We start from the raw sequence: 18052 nt of genomic DNA, 5'->3' as shown, positions 1-18052 counted from the left end.
TACACATATGAGGAGTTGGCCCAAATGGTGGCACAGTTGGCACACCACGTTAGAGGCAGTGCGTGTGCAGTCAATGGCACCCTGCAGTGTGAAGTAGTTCTGCAACCATGGCAAATTATACAAGCTCTTTTCTCCCACTCCCTCCTAGTCTTTCCCAAGAGAGAATCATGTTCTTCTGTTTTTGAATGATCTCCTGCACCAAATAAACAAAACCTCGAGATGTAGCAAATGTCATCGGCTCCAGCCTGGAAGTAGCAGTTCATTGCCCAGGTCTCCCTAACCACTACCCAGATTTGGAGGTTTGTATCTGTGGCTGCCGCCGATTATAGATCTCTTGAAAATGCACACCTCACCGACTGTAGCCAAGTGTTATACAGATACGGCATGGAAACAGGCCTTTCGGCCCTCAGATTCCATACCAACCACTGATCACCAGTTCTATGTTATTCCACTTTTGTATTTACACCAGGGGTAATGTTACAGGGGTCAATTAACCTACAAACCCTACACATCTTTGGGATGAAGGAGAAAATCCATGCTGTCACAGGGAGAATGTGCAAACTTCACACAGACAGCAGCCGAGGTCAGGATCGATCCCGGGTCTCTGGCGCTCTTAGACGGCATTACTTGAAATGCTGAACTTTAAAATAGTGGCATTAAAATCAACATGCAAAATAATCAGTCTACTTCTGACAGACTTCTGCATGTGGAATAATATGCTCATCTAACATGGGGATCATGACAGAAGCCTCCCCATGGTGATCCGCGGAAACGACGACACGATGCGCTCTGTGACGTGTCGGGCGACTAATTCAGTCAACATGTTGAACGATGACAGAAGCCAACAGCGGGCTATACGCCATGTGACCCACGAGCGAACAAATCGAACACGATTCATTGCTACCATGTGCACTATTCTACTTTAAAGCTCTGGAAGCAGTTGCCATGTGGAACAATCACAGCGTAGTCAGTCTTTCCTTCCTATGCTGTATACAAAGCTCCAGCAAGGGGTAGGAGATTGCAACCTTCACGTGGTCCACCCCGTTTCAACGAATGCAAAAGCCTGTTTACAAATAAAGACAAAATGCTGGAGTAACTCAGCAGGCCAGGCAGCATGTCTGGAGGGCATGGATCGGTGACATGTCGGGTCCGGACCCTTCTTCCCACGGATCACAGAAGAGGGGCAAAAACTGGTAGAGAGTTGGAATTGTAATGTAATCTGTGAAAGCAACATGTGATTGCAGATCAATGATCACCAATACAAATCCTAAAAATCCCTTCTGCCTCTCCTTGTGTCAGTGCAATTATAGGTCAAAAACTAACAGTAGGTCTAGCACTGTAATCACATTATTATAGGGGGAGAAAGCTGGTAGTGTTACGGGCGGGCTAAAGCCAGCCAAGCGATAGGCACAAAGTGGTGGAGTAACTCAGCAGGTCAGGCAGCATTCCTGGAGAGCATGGATAGGTGACGTTTTGTGACAGGACCCTTCTTCAGACTCCATTGAGCAGGAGCACAGAATGAATCATGGTGGGTGAGGAGGGAGAGAGGGCATCAGTGCACTCCTGTCAAGGAAAGGAGAATTTCTTCAAAGTCTGAAGAAGGGTCCCAACCCAAAACGTCACCGACCCATGTTCTCCAGGGATGCTGCCTGACCCAAGTGATGGGTAGATGCAGACGAGAGGGAGTTAATTGGCCGATGGGGAGACAAAGACCAGAAATGAAAAAAAAAGTCAAAACGCTGTGAGATAAGGAGAGGACAGGCATGAAGTGAGGCCAGAGGAAAGGATTTTGGTGGAAGGGGATGACAGATGGGGCAGGATAGCGGGAGAAACGGTTGTCCATTCAGGTGGGACAAAGAGAAGACGGGGCTAAAGAAAAAAAGGCAATGGGGGCGGGTTTTGTTTAGAGATACAGCGTGGAAACAGGCCCTTCGACCCACTGAATCCGTGCTGACCAGCGATCACCCCCACATTAAGGCTATCCTACACACACTAGGAAAATGTATACATACACCGTGCAAATTAACCTACACGCCTGTATGTCTTTGCAGTGTGGGACTAAACCAAAGATCTAGGAGAAAACCCACGTGGTTACGGGGAGAATGTACAAACTCTGTACAGACAGACAGCACCCAAAGTCGGGATCGAACCCGGGTCTCCGGCGCAGTAAGGCAGCAACTCTACCGCTGCGCCACCGTGCCACCCTTGAAATGTAGCACCAGATGACAGGAATGTAAATTATGAATGCACTAACCAGACTGCAATTATCATATATTTTTGCGCAATATGTGAATGCAACGCGCAAACCTGCGACTGAGTGATTACTGATTCTAGATAGTTTGTTTTCCTATCATTTATCTTTGGTGCAAGACCAATTGTGCCTGTATAAAAACTAACAGTAGATCTTACACAGTAACCACTTTCTTGGTAGGTAATAATTTAGGTAAAATAAGGTTAAAATAATTTGGAAGGCACACATACCAGGTAAATAATCTGATTTCATCAAGTTTTACCAAAAATATATATTTTTGCATAAACCATTTAACTTTCAATTTGTAACACATTTCATTGCAATGCAGTTTTCTCTTTCACATAAGCAACAAGAGATAAAGACTTGCTTACATTATAAGAGAAAAGAGTTACAATTCTGTTAAATCTTTGGTGGTAAACATTGATGGAGCCACAACTCACAATATCACTTTTGCAAACAACACATCTGAAAATTATTTTATAAACAAACGGGTCTTACCTCAGAAGCTCTGGGAGGTGAACTTTCTTCCCAATTAACTTGATGTACTTGCCCGCTGAAGGGAAACTATCCTTTAGCATAGCTGCCAAAGTCGTTCAGAATGCTTTTGATCAGGGTAGGAAGAGTGAATTGAGTTCTATCAATCCGTCAGTGAAGTGAGCTTAAAAGTAAGTTCCTGCCTCAAATTGTGCAACATCGATTTGCTTTACGTCAGCCCAATCAGGTTAGAGCCAAACTATACTCTCCTTCCAACCTGAAAACTGGCCAGACAGGATTCTCTTTGAAATAATATGCAGTAAATTCTTGTTGAACGGTGTGCGAGGCTACCAGACTCGAGGCTAACTCATGGAATTTGTTTTGCATTCCAATCCAGAAGGCAGCAAACATTTCATTTTTTAAATTATGAAAAAAAAAAACTTCCTTATGATGATTATAAAAGAAAATACGTCTTAATACAAAGTAATTTCAGGCCTCGTGTCAAATTCTCCACCAATTTTTTTAATTTTGAGGATGGGAGCGTAGAATTGCACTTGAAAATATTCTTAGTGAAAACGCAGTATGTACTAAAACTGGATTATTTTTTTTTAAACTGGAAACTGAAAACAGGTTAAAACTAACAAAGGGCCTTTAAGTCAAAGCATTAACTTTCTTTCTCTTTCCACTGATCCCTCCCGATCTACTGAGTGTTGCACCATTTTTTTAAAATTTGGTTTCAGATATCCTGTATCATAGAATATATAATGGTACAGCATTGAAAGATCATGTTTCTGAAACATCATGTTCAGCACAGACATGGGGGCCAATGGGCCTGTTCCTGATTAACACCTCAATATAAATTGCAGCTCAACGCTATTACCTCCCCCTTAGTTCACATCTGGGTGGGGGGGGGGGGGGGGGGGGGGGGGGGGGGGTTTGAAACATGCCTTCTCCCTCCAAAACATAAGTATTGCCCCATCAGTTTTCCTCAATCATCATCACCCCTTTCGCCACCTCCAACGTCACCCCACCACTTGCCACATCTTCCCATCTACCCTCGTTTGCTTTCCGCAAAGACTGCTCCCTCCGTAACGCCCTGGCCAATTCTTCCCTTCCCACCCGCACCAGCCCCTCCCCGGGCACTTACCCTTGAAAACGCAGGAGATGCTACACTTGTCGCTTTACCTCCCCCCTCGACTCCATTCAAGGACCCAAGCAATCGTTCCAGGTGCGACAGAGGTTCACCTGCATCTCCTCCAACCTCATCTATTGCATCCGCTGCTCTAGATGTCAGTTGATCTACATCGGTGAGACCAAGCGTAGGCTTGGCGATCGTTTCGCCAAACACCTCCACTCGATCTGAATTAACCAACCTGATCTCCATGTGGCTCAGCACTTCAGCTCCCCCTCCCATTCCGAATCCGACCTTTCTGTCCTGGGCCTCCTCAGTCTGCATCAGTCTGAAGAAGGGTTTCGGCCCGAAACATTGCCCATTTCCTTTGCTCCATAGATGCTGCTGCACCCGCTGAGTTTCTCCAGCACTTTTGTCTACCTTCAACCATCATCATCATCATCATCATCATCATCATCATCAAAGTGATAAAAACATGAATCTGGAGAGATCCCAAGTGGCACATCCTACCAATAACCTACTGGTGATACCCAACAATACTCCTACCTCAGTAATGGAACACCATCACGATCTTCTAATTGTGTTTCTGTGCACTAATCTCTTTGGTTTGCACTGTCTTTTTCCTTTCACTATCGTCTATAATCCACGCATCACTCAATGTCAGAGTTTACATAGTCATGAAGCTGCAGTAAGCAATCTTTTCACGGTACCCATACCACTGCCCTTGTTCACCCAACAATAAACTGTACTTGGTGTTAAAGAGGGAACTGCAGATGCTGGAGAATCGAAGGTTACACAGAAAAGCTGGAGAAACTCAGCGGGTGCAGCAGCATCTATGGAGCGAAGGAAATAGGCAACGTTTCGGGCCGAAACCCTTCTTCAGACTGATCAGGGGTGGGGGTGGGTGGGGACAAGAAAGGGAAAAGGAGGAGTAGCCGGAAGGCTGGAGGGTGGGAGGAGACAGCAGGGGAGCTGAGGAAGGGGAGGAGACAGCAAGGACTAACAGAATTGGGAGAAGTCGATGTTCATGCCCCTGGGATGCAGACTCCCCAAACGGAATATGAGGTGCTGTTCCTCCAATTTCCGGTGCTGCTCGCTGTGGCCATGGAGGAGACCCAGGACAGAGAGGTCGGAGATGGAGTGGGAGGGGGAGTTGAAGTGCTGAGCCACCGGGAGGTCAGCTTGGTTATTGCGGACCGAGCGGAGGTGTTCGGCGAAACGATCGCCCAACCTCCGCTTGGTCTCACCGATATAGATCTGCTGACATCTAGAGCAGCGGACGCAATAGATGAGGTTGGAAGAGATGCAGGTAAACCTCCCTTGTCAATTCTTCCCTTCCCTCTCGGTCCACCCCCTCCCCGGGCACTTTCCCTTGCGGCCGCAGCAGATGCAACACTTGTCCCTTTACCTCCCCCCTCAACTCCTTTCAGGGACCCAAGCAATCGTTCCAGGTGCGACAGAGGTTTACCTGCATCTCTTCCAACCTCATCTATTGCGTCCGCTGCTCTAGATGTCAGCAGATCTATATCGGTGAGACCAAGCGGAGGTTGGGCGATCGTTTCGCCGAACACCTCCCGCTCGGTCCGCAATAACCAAGCTGACCTCCCGGTGGCTCAGCACTTCAACTCCCCCTCCCACTCCATCTCCGACCTCTCTGTCCTGGGTCTCCTCCATGGCCACAGCGAGCAGCACCGGAAATTGGAGGAACAGCACCTCATATTCCGTTTGGGGAGTCTGCATCCCGGGGGCATGAACATCGACTTCTCCCAATTCTGTTAGTCCTTGCTGTCTCCTCCCCTTCCTCAGCTCCCCTGCTGTCTCCTCCCACCCTCCAGCCTTCCGGCTACTCCTCCTTTTCCCTTTCTTGTCCCCACCCACCCCCACCCCTGATCAGTCTGAAGAAGGGTTTCGGCCCGAAACGTTGCCTATTTCCTTCGCTCCATAGATGCTGCTGCACCCGCTGAGTTTCTCCAGCTTTTCTGTGTAACCAATAAACTGTACTTGACTGAGGTTCTTTATAGTGAGGTTCTTCAGAGTGTTCATAGTTGAAAAGAGCATTCATTGCATTTTTATATCCCCTTGTTCATTTTTTTTTTAAAGTAGGAATTCATTTCTATCAACCCTATTAAAAACCCTTTTAATCATCTTGCCCGCCTTTGGTAGAAACTCCTTTAATCTTCAGCAATACAAGGAGTGGAAGATTGAACCAGGCTATCTTGAATATTTATGCTTTCTTCTTCTTGGGGTCAACCGGGCTTCAATACAAAGTGACCTACAATAGTGGGTGGCAACGTTCGAGGTTCCCACTGCACCTTGAAATCTGTTGACTTGGCAATTCTCCATTGAGAACCTGGCCATGGTTAAATTGATCTGTTGTTCTAAGATGCATTTCACTGCACAAGGCAAAGTGGTATCAATGAGCAATTTTCACCAACCAACATTTGTTTGATATGAAGTATAAAAGACTGTATCAGATATATATTGTGCACTCTACCTACATGTCCATGTACCTATCCAAAAGCCACTTGAATACCACTATTGTATCTGCCTCCATCACCACCCCTGGCAATGCGTTCCAGGCCCCCACCACTCTGTAAAAAAATTAAAATAAACTGGCCCCGCATATCTCCATTAAAATGTCTTCGTCTCACCTTATAGCTGTGCCCTCTAGTGTTGAATATTTCCACGGGGGGGGGGGGGGGGGGGGGGGGGGGTTGAAACATGCCTTCTCCCTACAAAATATAAGTATTGCCCCATCAGTTTACCCTATCCACCCTATCTATGCCTCTCGTAAATTTATATACCTCGATCAATTCTCCCTTCAACCTCTGAAGTTCCAGAGAAAACAATCCAACTGTCTAAACGCACCCCATAGCTGAAATCCCGTAGCTATACTCCTGCACCTGCGAGCTAATAATTGTTTATTAGATATTGTAAACTTTTATTGCAATGTTTACTGATCAAGTCTCAGTGGCTTTGATCCATTTAGTACCCATTGCCAGGAAGGCAGGAGTGGGTGCAGGGTTTAAATATAGACCAAAGGCATCAAAAAGTTATGGGGAGAGAGCAATAACATGGCTGATGTTGAATAAGGTTGAATAAGTTAGGTCTTTGTTCTCTGGAGCGCAGAAGGTTAAGGGGGGACCTGATAGAGGTCTTTAAAATGATGAGAGGGATAGACAGAGTTGATGTGGACAAGCTTTTCCCTTTGAGAATAGGGAAGATTCAAACAAGAGGACATGACTTCAGAATTAAGGGACAGAAGTTTAGGGGTAATACGAGGGGGAACATCTTTACACAGAGAGTGGTGGTGGTGTGGAATGAGCTCCCAGGGGAAGTGGTGGAGGCAGGTTAATTGGTATCATTTAAAAATAAATTGGATAGGCATATGGATGAGAAGGGAATGGAGGGTTATGGTACGAGTGCAGGCAGGTGGGACTAAGGGGAAAAAAAATTTGTTCGGCATGGACTTGTAGGGCCGAGATGGCCTGTTTCCGTGCTGTAATTGTTATATGGTTATATGGTTATAACATCTCCTACTTCCTCCATGCCCAATGGTGGCAGCTTTTCACTTTTTCCCCCCCAAAGGCATTGAGGCCAAAACTACCACCACCTCCCTCCTTCTCCTGGTAATTTGCTGCTTCTGCCACAACAAAAACATGTTGCTACACTGCTGACTCCATTCCAATAGTGAATTAAGTTTTAGTTATAGAAACATAGAAATTAGGTGCAGGAGTAAGCCATTCGGCCCTTCGAGCCTGCACCGCCATTCAATATGATCATGGCTGATCATCCAACTCAGTATCCCGTACCTGCCTTCTCTCCATACCCTCTGATCCCCTTGGCCACAAGGGCCACATCTAACCCTCTTAAATATAGCCAATGAACTGGTCTCAACTACCCTCTGTGGCAGAGAGTTCCAGAGATTCACCACTCTGTGTGAAAAAAGTTCTCCTCATCTCGGTTTTAAAGGATTTCCCCCTTATCCTGTGACCCCTTGTCCTGGACTTCCCCAACACTGGGAACAATCTTCCTGCATCTAGCCTGTCCAACCCCTTAAGAGTGGTCATTTTAATCTAACTAGCCCAATTGGAAAGTCGTGTGCAATCTTAGTACAAATCTGTAGAAGATGATAAACTGAAAGCTGAATACAAAGAGGTAGCTGATGTTGGACAAATTTGGGACATTTTATTTTCCCACTGTTAATGTTTTTGTGATAATCCAAACACTGAACTGGATTATAATATGGGTGTCCTCATGTTATGGAAGATCTTACGTAGAATAATCCTATATTCGGTTCTCAGGTTTTGTACTCTGATCTCTTCAGGAAAAAATGCAGAGATCATCCATGGAAAGAGACAATGGCTTCTCCAAACTCTCCTTTAGGAAAGATCTAACCGAAAGGGTGGTGGGTGAATGGAACGAGCTGCCAGAGGAGGTAGTTGAGGCAGGGACTATCCCATCGTTTAAGAACCATTTAGACAGGTCCACGGATAGGACAGGTTTAGAGGTACATGGGCCAAACGCAGGAAGGTGGAACTAGTGTAGATGGGACATGTTGGTCGTGTGTGGGCTAGTTGGGCCAACGGGCCTGCTCCCACGCTGTATGACTGACAAAGGTTACTAACCCCAAACCACTCCCATTAGAGCACATTTCCTTTTCTTAAGCTTTCCTATTCTTTTCATAGTATACTTTGATTAGCATGTCGGCAATGGTCACAACACAAACTACTGGAGGAACTCAGCAGACCAGGCAGCATCTGTGGAGGGAATGGATAGATGATGTTTTGAGTCAGGACCCTTCTTCAGTTCCGATACCAAACATCGCCTGTACATTCTTTCTACAGACGTTGACTGGCTCTCAGAGTTCCTCCAACAGTTTGTTTTGCTCAAGATTCCAGCATTTGCAATTCCTTGGATGTTAATCATTTGTCAAACTTTACGAACTGATGCACTTCAATGCAGAGAACCACTGCACTCTGCATCTTACCTAAGACTCCATCTTCAGTTTGACTTGATTGATTGTATTCGTATATAGTACATCTAATCTGTTTGGATAGCATACAAAACCTAAACCTTTCTGGTAGCAACTCCTACCACCAAAGGTACACAAAAATGCCGGAGAAACTCAGCGGGTGCAGCAGCATCCATGGAGTGAAGGAAATAGGCAAAAAGGGTTTCGGCCCGAAACGTTGCCTATTTCCTTCGCTCCATAGATACTGCTGCACCCGCTGAGTTTCCCCAGCATTTTTGTGTACCTTCGATTTTCCAGCATCTGCAGTTCCTTCTTAAACACTCCTACCACCAATACTGATCTTCCCCAGTCTATGCTTCACTAATCAGTTTCCAGGAACTGTCAAGACGAAGGATTTCACATAATAATTTTAGGGAAAAGTTGCTCATTTCCAACTTACAGAAAATGCAATTTATATACAGGTCTGAGGTCCATAACTCACAGACTCCTTGTTAATTGAAGATACAATGGTGCAACTATCAATTAGGAATAAAACAGACAGGATGGAGGAAGAACTTAGATGGCTCATGGCGGGGTCAGAGGAGAACCGCAAGATGGCGAGATCTCCATAGAAACATAGAAAATAGGTGCAGGAGTAGGCCATTCGGCCCTTCGAGCCTGCACCGCCATTCAATATGATCATGGCTGATCTCCATGCAATGTGATACTACAAAATGCTGGAGTATCTCAGAGGGACACAGATATAAAAAGCTGGAGTAACACAGCGGGTCAGGCAGCATCTCTGGAGCAAGCGAATAGGTGATGTTTTGGACTCGAAACCCTTCTTCAGACCCGTGCTGGTCTTGCACCAAGATATTTCAATCGAATTGCACAGAAAAAAAGATAGACTGCTGCTTAAAGGTATTGGGTTGACAGCATTTAAATTGAGTTATGCCAAGTACATTTTTGTTAACTATCTTTCAAAATAAGGATCATATTTCCCACAGAAATACCACAAAGTTATGACAGTAATTTTAGTCCTTGCATGCTTCATCAAGGGCAGGGACATCAGACTTCATGACAGGCAGTAAAATTTGTCACGAGATAAGGCACGAGTTTGTTTTTCTGCAGTGCCCGTCATGATTGCAAGACACCTTAAAGAAACAATGCAGATGTGCAAAAGTACATGTAATCCCAAGCAAACTTTGTCCTTGAAGATTGAATTTTAAAAAGAGATACAGCATGGTATCAGGCTCTTTAGCCATGCTGACCATCGATCACCTGTTCACACACTAGTTCTGTTATGCCATTTACCCACTCATCCACTGCCTTCATACTAGGGACAATTTACACTGGCCAATTAACCTACAAACACACACATCTTTGAGATTTGGGAGGAAACTTGCAGTGCAAGCAGAATGTGCAAACTCCACTAGACAGCACCCGAGGTGAGGATCGAACCCAGCTCTCTCTGGCACTTTGAGGCAGCAGCAATTATTGGTTCACTTGAAATCTATGATCATCCAATGGATCTTTGTCAATAAAGAGCATCGAGGTCAAGTAACGATGGGTGAATTGAGTTTAGATACAAGTTGCCCAGAACTTTACTGAGTAATGGTACAAGCTCGAAGGACCAGAGAGCATTCTGAAATAAAAACGGAAAATGCATGGAAAACATTCAGCATGTCAGGCAGCATCTGTGGAAAGAGAAAGATATCATTTTCATATCTGGGATCCTTCTGGCTTGAGTTTCCTATTGCATTTTCTGTTTTTGCTTCAGAATGCTGTTGAATCTTCCTAAAGTTAAAAGTTGTATACGTATTCACTATAGAGCCATTGAGATATAAAACATGGAAACGGGCCCTTAGACCCAACTTGGGCAGTATGGACAGCAAAGTGGTAGAGCTTCTGCTACATTAGCACCAGAGATCCAGTCCCTCACCATCTTCCAGTCCCGCCTCAAGACCCATCTCTTCACCTCTGCATACCCTTAGTCCCATGTCACCCTCCCCTTTGCATCTCTGTCTTACTGCTCTATTTTGTTTTGTTCTCGACTCACCATGTAAAGCGACTTTGAGTCCTTGAAGAGCACTATACAAATAAAATGTATTATTATTATCCCGACTTCGGATGCTGTGTGAACTTTCCAACATGTGCGCTGGCTTCCTCCCACATCCTAATGATATGTGGGTTTGTTGGTCTCTAATTTGCCCCTAATGTGTTGAATGACATAGAACTAGTGTGAACAGTGATTGAAGGGCAGCATGGACTCACTGGGCAGAAGGGACCATTTTCATGCTGAATCTTTTAATCAAACTTCTCTATACTGACCAAGTTCACATTCTGGACCACCCCCATTTCCCTGCATTTGGCCCATGTGCTTCTAAATCCTTCCTGGCCATTTCTTTCCAAACATTTTTAATTCTATTACAAAACAAAACAATGACCAAAATCACAAATACCAAAAATCCTTCCAGAGATAGATCAAAAAGAACCAAAATCTATGGAACCAGTCAAATTAAAAATGGAGAATTGGCAAGTGAAGCCCCGCACCTCTCACCAGTTTGTAAACTACAAACCAAGCAGAACACAAACACTCACCTTCAGATGGAAAACATCGATCACCCGTTCGCAATAGTTCTGTTATCCCACTTTCTCATCCACACCCTTCACATTAGGTTCCCAATTCTGATTAGGGTTCTTTGACCCAACATGTTACATGTGGTTTCCTCTCCCCAGAAGCTGCCCGACCTACTGAGTGTTTCCAACATTTTTGCTTTTCATTTCCCCCAATTTTACATTCCCAGCATGTACAGGTTTTATGATTTTAACATTTTTTAACCATTAGAATTTAGTTGAGACCCCATATTTTTAGTGTTTTGGATGGGGATCATTAATAAATTCCACACAATACAAGTGGACGAGCAAGGAAAGAATGGGAGGGTGTGGGGGGCCAAGGTCAAATTAAAAATACACAGTTAATTTATACCTTACTAGCATTTGGTGTGGCAAGAGGCCCAAGATTTAAAATGTAAAGAAACAATTTTCCTCAGGAACAGGAATAGAATTAGGCTATTCAGCCCATCTTCTACTCTGCTGTTCAATCATGGCTGATCTATCTCTCCTTCCTAACCCCATTCTCCTGCCTTCTACCATAACCTCCGACACCTGTACTAATCAATAATCTATCTATCTCTGCCTTAAAAATATCTACCGACAGCCTCCACAGCATTCTGTAGCAAAGAATTCCATAGATTCACCACCCTCTGACTAAATAAATTTCTCCTCATCTCCTTCCTAAAATAATGTCCTTTAATTCTGAGGCTATGACCTCTAGTCCTAGACTTGCCCACAAGGGGAAACATCCTCTCTATATCCACTCTATCAAGCCTTTCACCAATCTGTACGTTTCAATTAGGTCCCCCCTCATTCTTCTAAACTCCAGCAAGTGCCAGCCGAGTGCTGACAAACACTCATCAGAGTTTAATCTACTCATTCCTGGGATCATCCTTGCAATTTTCCCCAATAAGAGTGAGAGCAAATGCTTCAAATTCCATTCATTCATTATTTTCCAATCCTGTGCCTTGATATTAAATGAAGCATAACCTTAGTTCCTGTAGACACAAAGGAAAAAAACTGCAAGCAGAAATTTGCAGTGTCATGTTTCCATCATCCATACATTAGATGCAATAATTCAACAAATTCCCCAGAGGGAAAGGTAGGGCACATGCACATAGTCCTTTAACAGGCAAATGCAACATTTCCAGAAGGACACATTCTAGACTAATTTTATGTGTTTACTGGCAAGCAGGAAACATTTCCGTCCATTCTCTTTTTGTTTCTGTGACACACGACATCAATCTAAAGACACACGCCTTTAACTCAATTTCAGAAAACAGACTTTTACCAAGCAGTGAGGTATGGTGGCACAGCTGGTAGAGCTGCTGCCTCACTGCGTCAGAGACCGATTCGATCCCGACTTTGGGGGATGTCAATGTGGAGTTTGCACATTCCCCGGTGAGGCGTGTTTTTGCACTCATTTTAAACGGTGCTTCCGTTTCCTCCCATATCCCAAAGGCGTGCAAGTTTGTAGCTTAATGTTTTTTTTTTGCAAATTGCCCCTATTGTGGTGAGAGTGGATAAGAAAGTAGGACAACAGAACGAGTGTGAACAGATGATCAATGGTCAGAAGATAGACACAAAATGCTGGAGTAACTCAGCGGAACAGGCAGCATCTCTGGAGAGAAGGAATGGGTGACGTTTTGGGGTCGAGACTCTTCTTCAGACTGATCAATGGTCAGCATTGACTCAGTGGGCAAAAGGGCTTGGTTCGATGCTACATCTCAAATCTAAGTAGAGAGCTTCTCTGCTCTCCATTTAGGCAATTAAAATATCACCATACATAAACATTAGGTCCGGATTGCCAAAGATGATCAACATTAAGTGACTAGCTTCAATGAAGAAACAGACAGAAGAAAAATAGTAAAATTTCATGGGATTAAAATTCTGGAATAAAATACAAAGGGAACCTTCCCATCTAAATTTCTTGCACAAATTTCAGACTCGATGTCCAACTCGATCACCAAGTCAAATATAAACTTCAGTGATCCCATCTCATTTTAAATGGCCAGTTCCCTTCAAACAGGTGCATGGGCATTTCATTCAAGAGGGCAGTGGTTTTATAGACTTTGCCATACAAGAGGCGCTGGGAGGCTAGCTCATTGGAAATATTTCAGATGGAGTCAGATCGAGGGAGTAAGAGATATGGAGATCTGCTGCTGAAGAAGAGACAAGGCCAGTAGTGATCGGTCATGGATGGCAGAGTCTGTACGTTCTCCTTCTGACCCTGTGGGTTTTCTCTGGGTTCTCTACTTTCCTCCCACACTCGAAAGATATACAGGTTTGTAGGCTAATTGGCTTCTGTAAATTGTGCCTTGTGTGTAGGATAGTGTTAATGTACGGGGTGATCATTGGTCAGCGCGTATTTGGTGGGCCGAAGGGCTTCTTTCTGCGCTGCGCTGTATCTCTAAAGAGATTTGACGGGCCAGGCAACCTACAGTATACATGCTATTTTCTTGTGTTCCTGTGGATGGGCTGGACTGTGTAATCGCATTGTAAACATGCCTCAGATTTTCACTCATTGTCTAGGCCCATATCCATAAGATGCACCATGCCCATGGAATCATCCCAAACAAGAACCTCATCAGAAGAGTCAAGTGGTGTAAAAATGATAAAAGCAAAAGACTCGAATCAAATGTCACCCAAGGAAGAGGAATAAAACATTTAATCCACATTAATCTGCAGTCCAACCTTGCATTGGGAATGCCAGATCACAGTTTTTTTTTTTTAATTCTAGAACATCGAGAAGACTCGATAGAAGTATATCAAATGATAAGAAGATAGATAGGATAGAGAGCCAAAACTTTTTCCTAACAGTTTAGGTGTCAAAGAGTAGAGAGCATAGCTTTAAGGTGAGGGGGGAAAAGTTAGGTCCCCCCTCATTCTTCTAGACTCCTGCAAGTGCAGGCCCAGTGCAGACAAACGCTCATCAGAGGTTAACCTACTCACTCCTGGGATCAGGACGGGGTGGTGGAGGTAGATATGAGGTATTTAAGAGCCTTTTTAAATAGGAACATGGATATGCAGGAAATGGATCACATGCAGGCAGAGGGGATTAGTTCAACATAGCATCATGTTTGGCACAGACTATGTGGGCTGAAGGGCCCGTTCCTGTAGAAACAAAGAACAGCGAATGCTGGTTCATACCCAAGATTGACGTAAAGAGCTGGAGTAACACAGCATTTCGGCAGCATCTCTGGAGAAAAAGGATAGGTAACGTTTCGGTTCGAGACCCTTTTCCAGGCCTGTTCCTGTACTGTGCTGCTCGATATACCCAATGCAGGTTGCTCTTGCTCCAGGTTTCATGACAATGCTTCAAGTAGAGGCGTATTGGTGGAATGAAATCACTACCACTACCCCCCCCCTCCCCTCCGTATCCCTAATTGGACAATGCAACTCTCCCTCAGCGGTGCCCGTGTTGAATTTCCAGAGCAGGTAAAACAACCAGGATATAGACACTCCTGAAAATAAAATGTTAAAATGCTATTATACAATTTTTTTTAAACTGTAATTAACTAAAATGTACAACCCTGCAGCTGCTATGGCTAAATTTGAACACAAACCAGCATGGTGGCGCAGTGGTAGAGTCGCTGCTTTACAGCGCCCGAGAGCCAGGTTCGATCCTGACCACGGGTGCCGTCTGTACGGAGTTTGTACATTCTTCCCGTGCCCTGCGTGGGTTTTCACTGGGCACTACAGTTTCCTCCCACACTCCAAGGACGTACAGGTTTGTAGGTTAATTGGCATGGTGAAATTGTAAATTGCCCCTAGTGTGTGTGTGTGTGTGTGTGTGTGTGTGTGTGTGTGTGTGTGTGTGTGTGATAGTGTCAGTGTGCGGGGATCGCTGGTCGGCACGAACTCGGCGGGCCGAAAGGCCTGCTTCTGCACTGTATCTCTAAACTAAAGTTTGGTTAATTAGTACAAGTTTTGAATTACTGGCAAAACAGCATAACCAACAATCTGACGCAAGCAACATTCTAGAAGACAGGTGTGTTCTCAATGATTTGCAATAAAGCATAACTCTAGATCCGGTCCTAGTATAATCACAGTGTGTGCTGCATAGTTTAAAAGCACTCAACTATTAAATGGCATTTTCAGTTTCATTTCCAAAATGTGGGGATGAAGAAAGTGAAGTTGCCGAGTCATAAACACACACCCTTTCTCTTTGAAGATTAAATATCAAGAACAAGGTAGTCTGATCAGGTAACACCAAAGCCTGTCTGAAGAAGGGTTTCGGCCCGAAACATTGCATATTTCCTTCGCTCCATAGATGCTGCTGAGTTTCTCCAGCTTTTTTGTGTAACACCAAAGCCAAGTCTGTCCATGGTATTATTGGGATAGTTTATCTCCTGTACATTGTGAAGTGCTGGGAATTGAGCCTTAACTGATACAACTGTACCCAACCCAGCAGTGTCATAGCAGAGGCCAAATCAAGCCTTCATCAATGGTGACTAATGATATATGATGAAATGCATTGCTATCTAATGATATACTATTTCACAAGCCTAGTAAATTTGTTTCCAAATCACATGAATTTAGGAGTTTATTGCAGTAAATCTTTTTTTCATTTTCCTGGAAACACAAAAAAAAAAATTGCTTCCATTTTCTTAAGTGCTAGAGAAACCTAACAGGTCAGGCAGCGTCTGCAGAAGGAATGGCCGGACAATTTTTCCACTTGGGACCTTTCTTCAGAACAGGAACAAACTTAGCTAAAAGGTTAACTGATCAGAGCACTTCCTGACAATAAGTTGCATTCAAAGAGGAAAGAGGCATCTGCTCATGTTTGGGTAACTTCGCTATATTAATTCCCACTTCTAGGAACAAAACTGAAAATGTTATTTGATGTTTAGATAAAATGTAAGCAGAGTATAACTTCACAATGGATAGAAATTGGCACATTTGTCAGCCATTCACAGAATATAAAATCCAACAGCATGGAAACAGGTCCTTTGGTGTACTGATGAAGGGTCTCAAATCAAAACGTCGCCCATTCCTTCTCTCCAGAGATGCTGCCTGTCCAACTGAGTTACTCCAGCATCTCGGTGTCTATCTTCGGTGTAAACCAGCGTCTGCAGTTCCTTCCTACACCTTTGGTCTACTCTGTCGGTTCCAAACATGATGCCAAGATAAACTAATCTCATCTGCCTGCATATGATCCATATCCCTCCGTCCACACACATTCAGACTCGGTTCTTCCAAACCAGATATCATCAGGATTAGATTTTACAGGTAGACAACACAATGCCTACAACTTCATACTTCGAGGAGAATCTAGCTCCACGTTTCTAAATTACCTTAATGGCTGAGAAATCAGGAAAGAGGCGAGTTGTTACCTTGCTAATTTGAGACTCTGAACCAAGTTATTCCCAATGCATTGCCCCGATGTGGCTACAGATCCATACCCGCACCACTTTCCCAAGGTTTAGGATGACAAAGTTATTCCCATTCAGTTTACTCCAGGCTGCTCTTGATGCCAAGGTAGTCAAAGGTGCAAACATTGCAGCAACTCTTCCAAACTCTTGCTCCAGGTTTCATGACAATGCTTCAAGTAGAGGCGTACAGGTGGAATGAAATCACTACCACTACTACCCCTCCCCCCCCTCCCTTCTTACAGAAGTTGGATGTCCTTGTACAATATTGAGTCTACTTATGAATGGATATAGCTTTTTCCATATCCAGTCAGTCCTTCAATTTTAAACATCCCTTTGAATGTGGCCCAATATTAAAAAGCATTGCAATAGATATTGAAAATAAGAGGATAGTTATATGGATGGGAAGGGAATGGAGGGTTATGGTCTGAGCGCAGGTATATGGGACTAGGGGAGATTATGTGTTCGGCACGGACTAGAAGGGTCAAGATGGCCTGTTTCCTTGCTGTAATTGTTATATGGTTATTATAAGAGGGGAAAAAGAAGACAAAGTGTAACAGGTCAGGCAGCATCTCTGGAGAACATTGATAGGTGACGTTTCATGACAGCACCCATTTTCAGCCTGATGCGTGTGGAAGAGGAAAGGTTCCTTGAATATTAGGGACAGCACTTCTGGTCAATGGTAAAGAAAAATGTAAAGCAATTCTAGTTTAAAATAAAAATCACAAGGCATAGAAAATACAAACTGGTAACAATCAACTAAATTGCTCAGAACCAGAGAACTGTACAGCACAGAGGTTCACTTGTCCACGCTGACCAAGATGTCTAAACAAACTGGTCCCATCAGCCTGCATTTGGCCCATATCTTTACTATCCATGTACCCATCCAAAACATCTTTTAAACTTTGTAATTGTTTCGTGATAATCTGACATCTTCCCCCCCTCACGATTTTATAAACCTCTGTAAAGGTGACCCCTCAACCTCATGCACCAGGGAAAACACATCCCAGCCTCTTCTTGTAACTCAAGTCCTCCATTCCCAGTGTCATTCTCACCAATCTTTCCAGCACCCTTTCCAGCTTAACAATATTCATCCTCTAGGTGGACAACTAATCCTGTGCACAATACTCCAATTGCAGTCTCCCCAACAACTTGGGCAGTTGCAACATAACGCACCAACATAACATGCTGAAAAGGCTCAATCTATGAAGACCAACCTGTCAAACACCCTCTTCACCACCATTTCATGGACC

At 44.2% G+C, this 18052-nt stretch overlaps 1 protein-coding gene across 4 annotated transcripts in view; it reads right to left on the bottom strand.

Moving 5' to 3' along the window:
- Positions 1-18052, bottom strand: part of si:zfos-943e10.1 (GRAM domain-containing protein 2B) — a 58981-nt gene that overhangs the window by 15849 nt on the left and 25080 nt on the right. The window contains exon 1 of one of the 4 annotated variants that reach the window (XM_055658545.1): positions 2750-2958. The exons of 2 other annotated variants lie outside the window; for them this stretch is intronic. In XM_055658545.1, coding sequence (XP_055514520.1) covers positions 2750-2829 — 80 coding nt within the window. In that variant the 5' untranslated portion in view covers positions 2830-2958. Of the gene's footprint in view, positions 1-2749; positions 2959-18052 lie in introns of those variants that run through there. One more of the 4 variants, XM_055658546.1, reaches the window with a different exon arrangement.

This window comes from Leucoraja erinacea, chromosome 29 (genome assembly GCF_028641065.1).
Source record: "Leucoraja erinacea ecotype New England chromosome 29, Leri_hhj_1, whole genome shotgun sequence".
In the NCBI taxonomy this organism is placed as follows: Eukaryota; Metazoa; Chordata; class Chondrichthyes; order Rajiformes; family Rajidae; genus Leucoraja; species Leucoraja erinaceus.
This window is presented reverse-complemented; position numbering and strand designations above follow the sequence as displayed.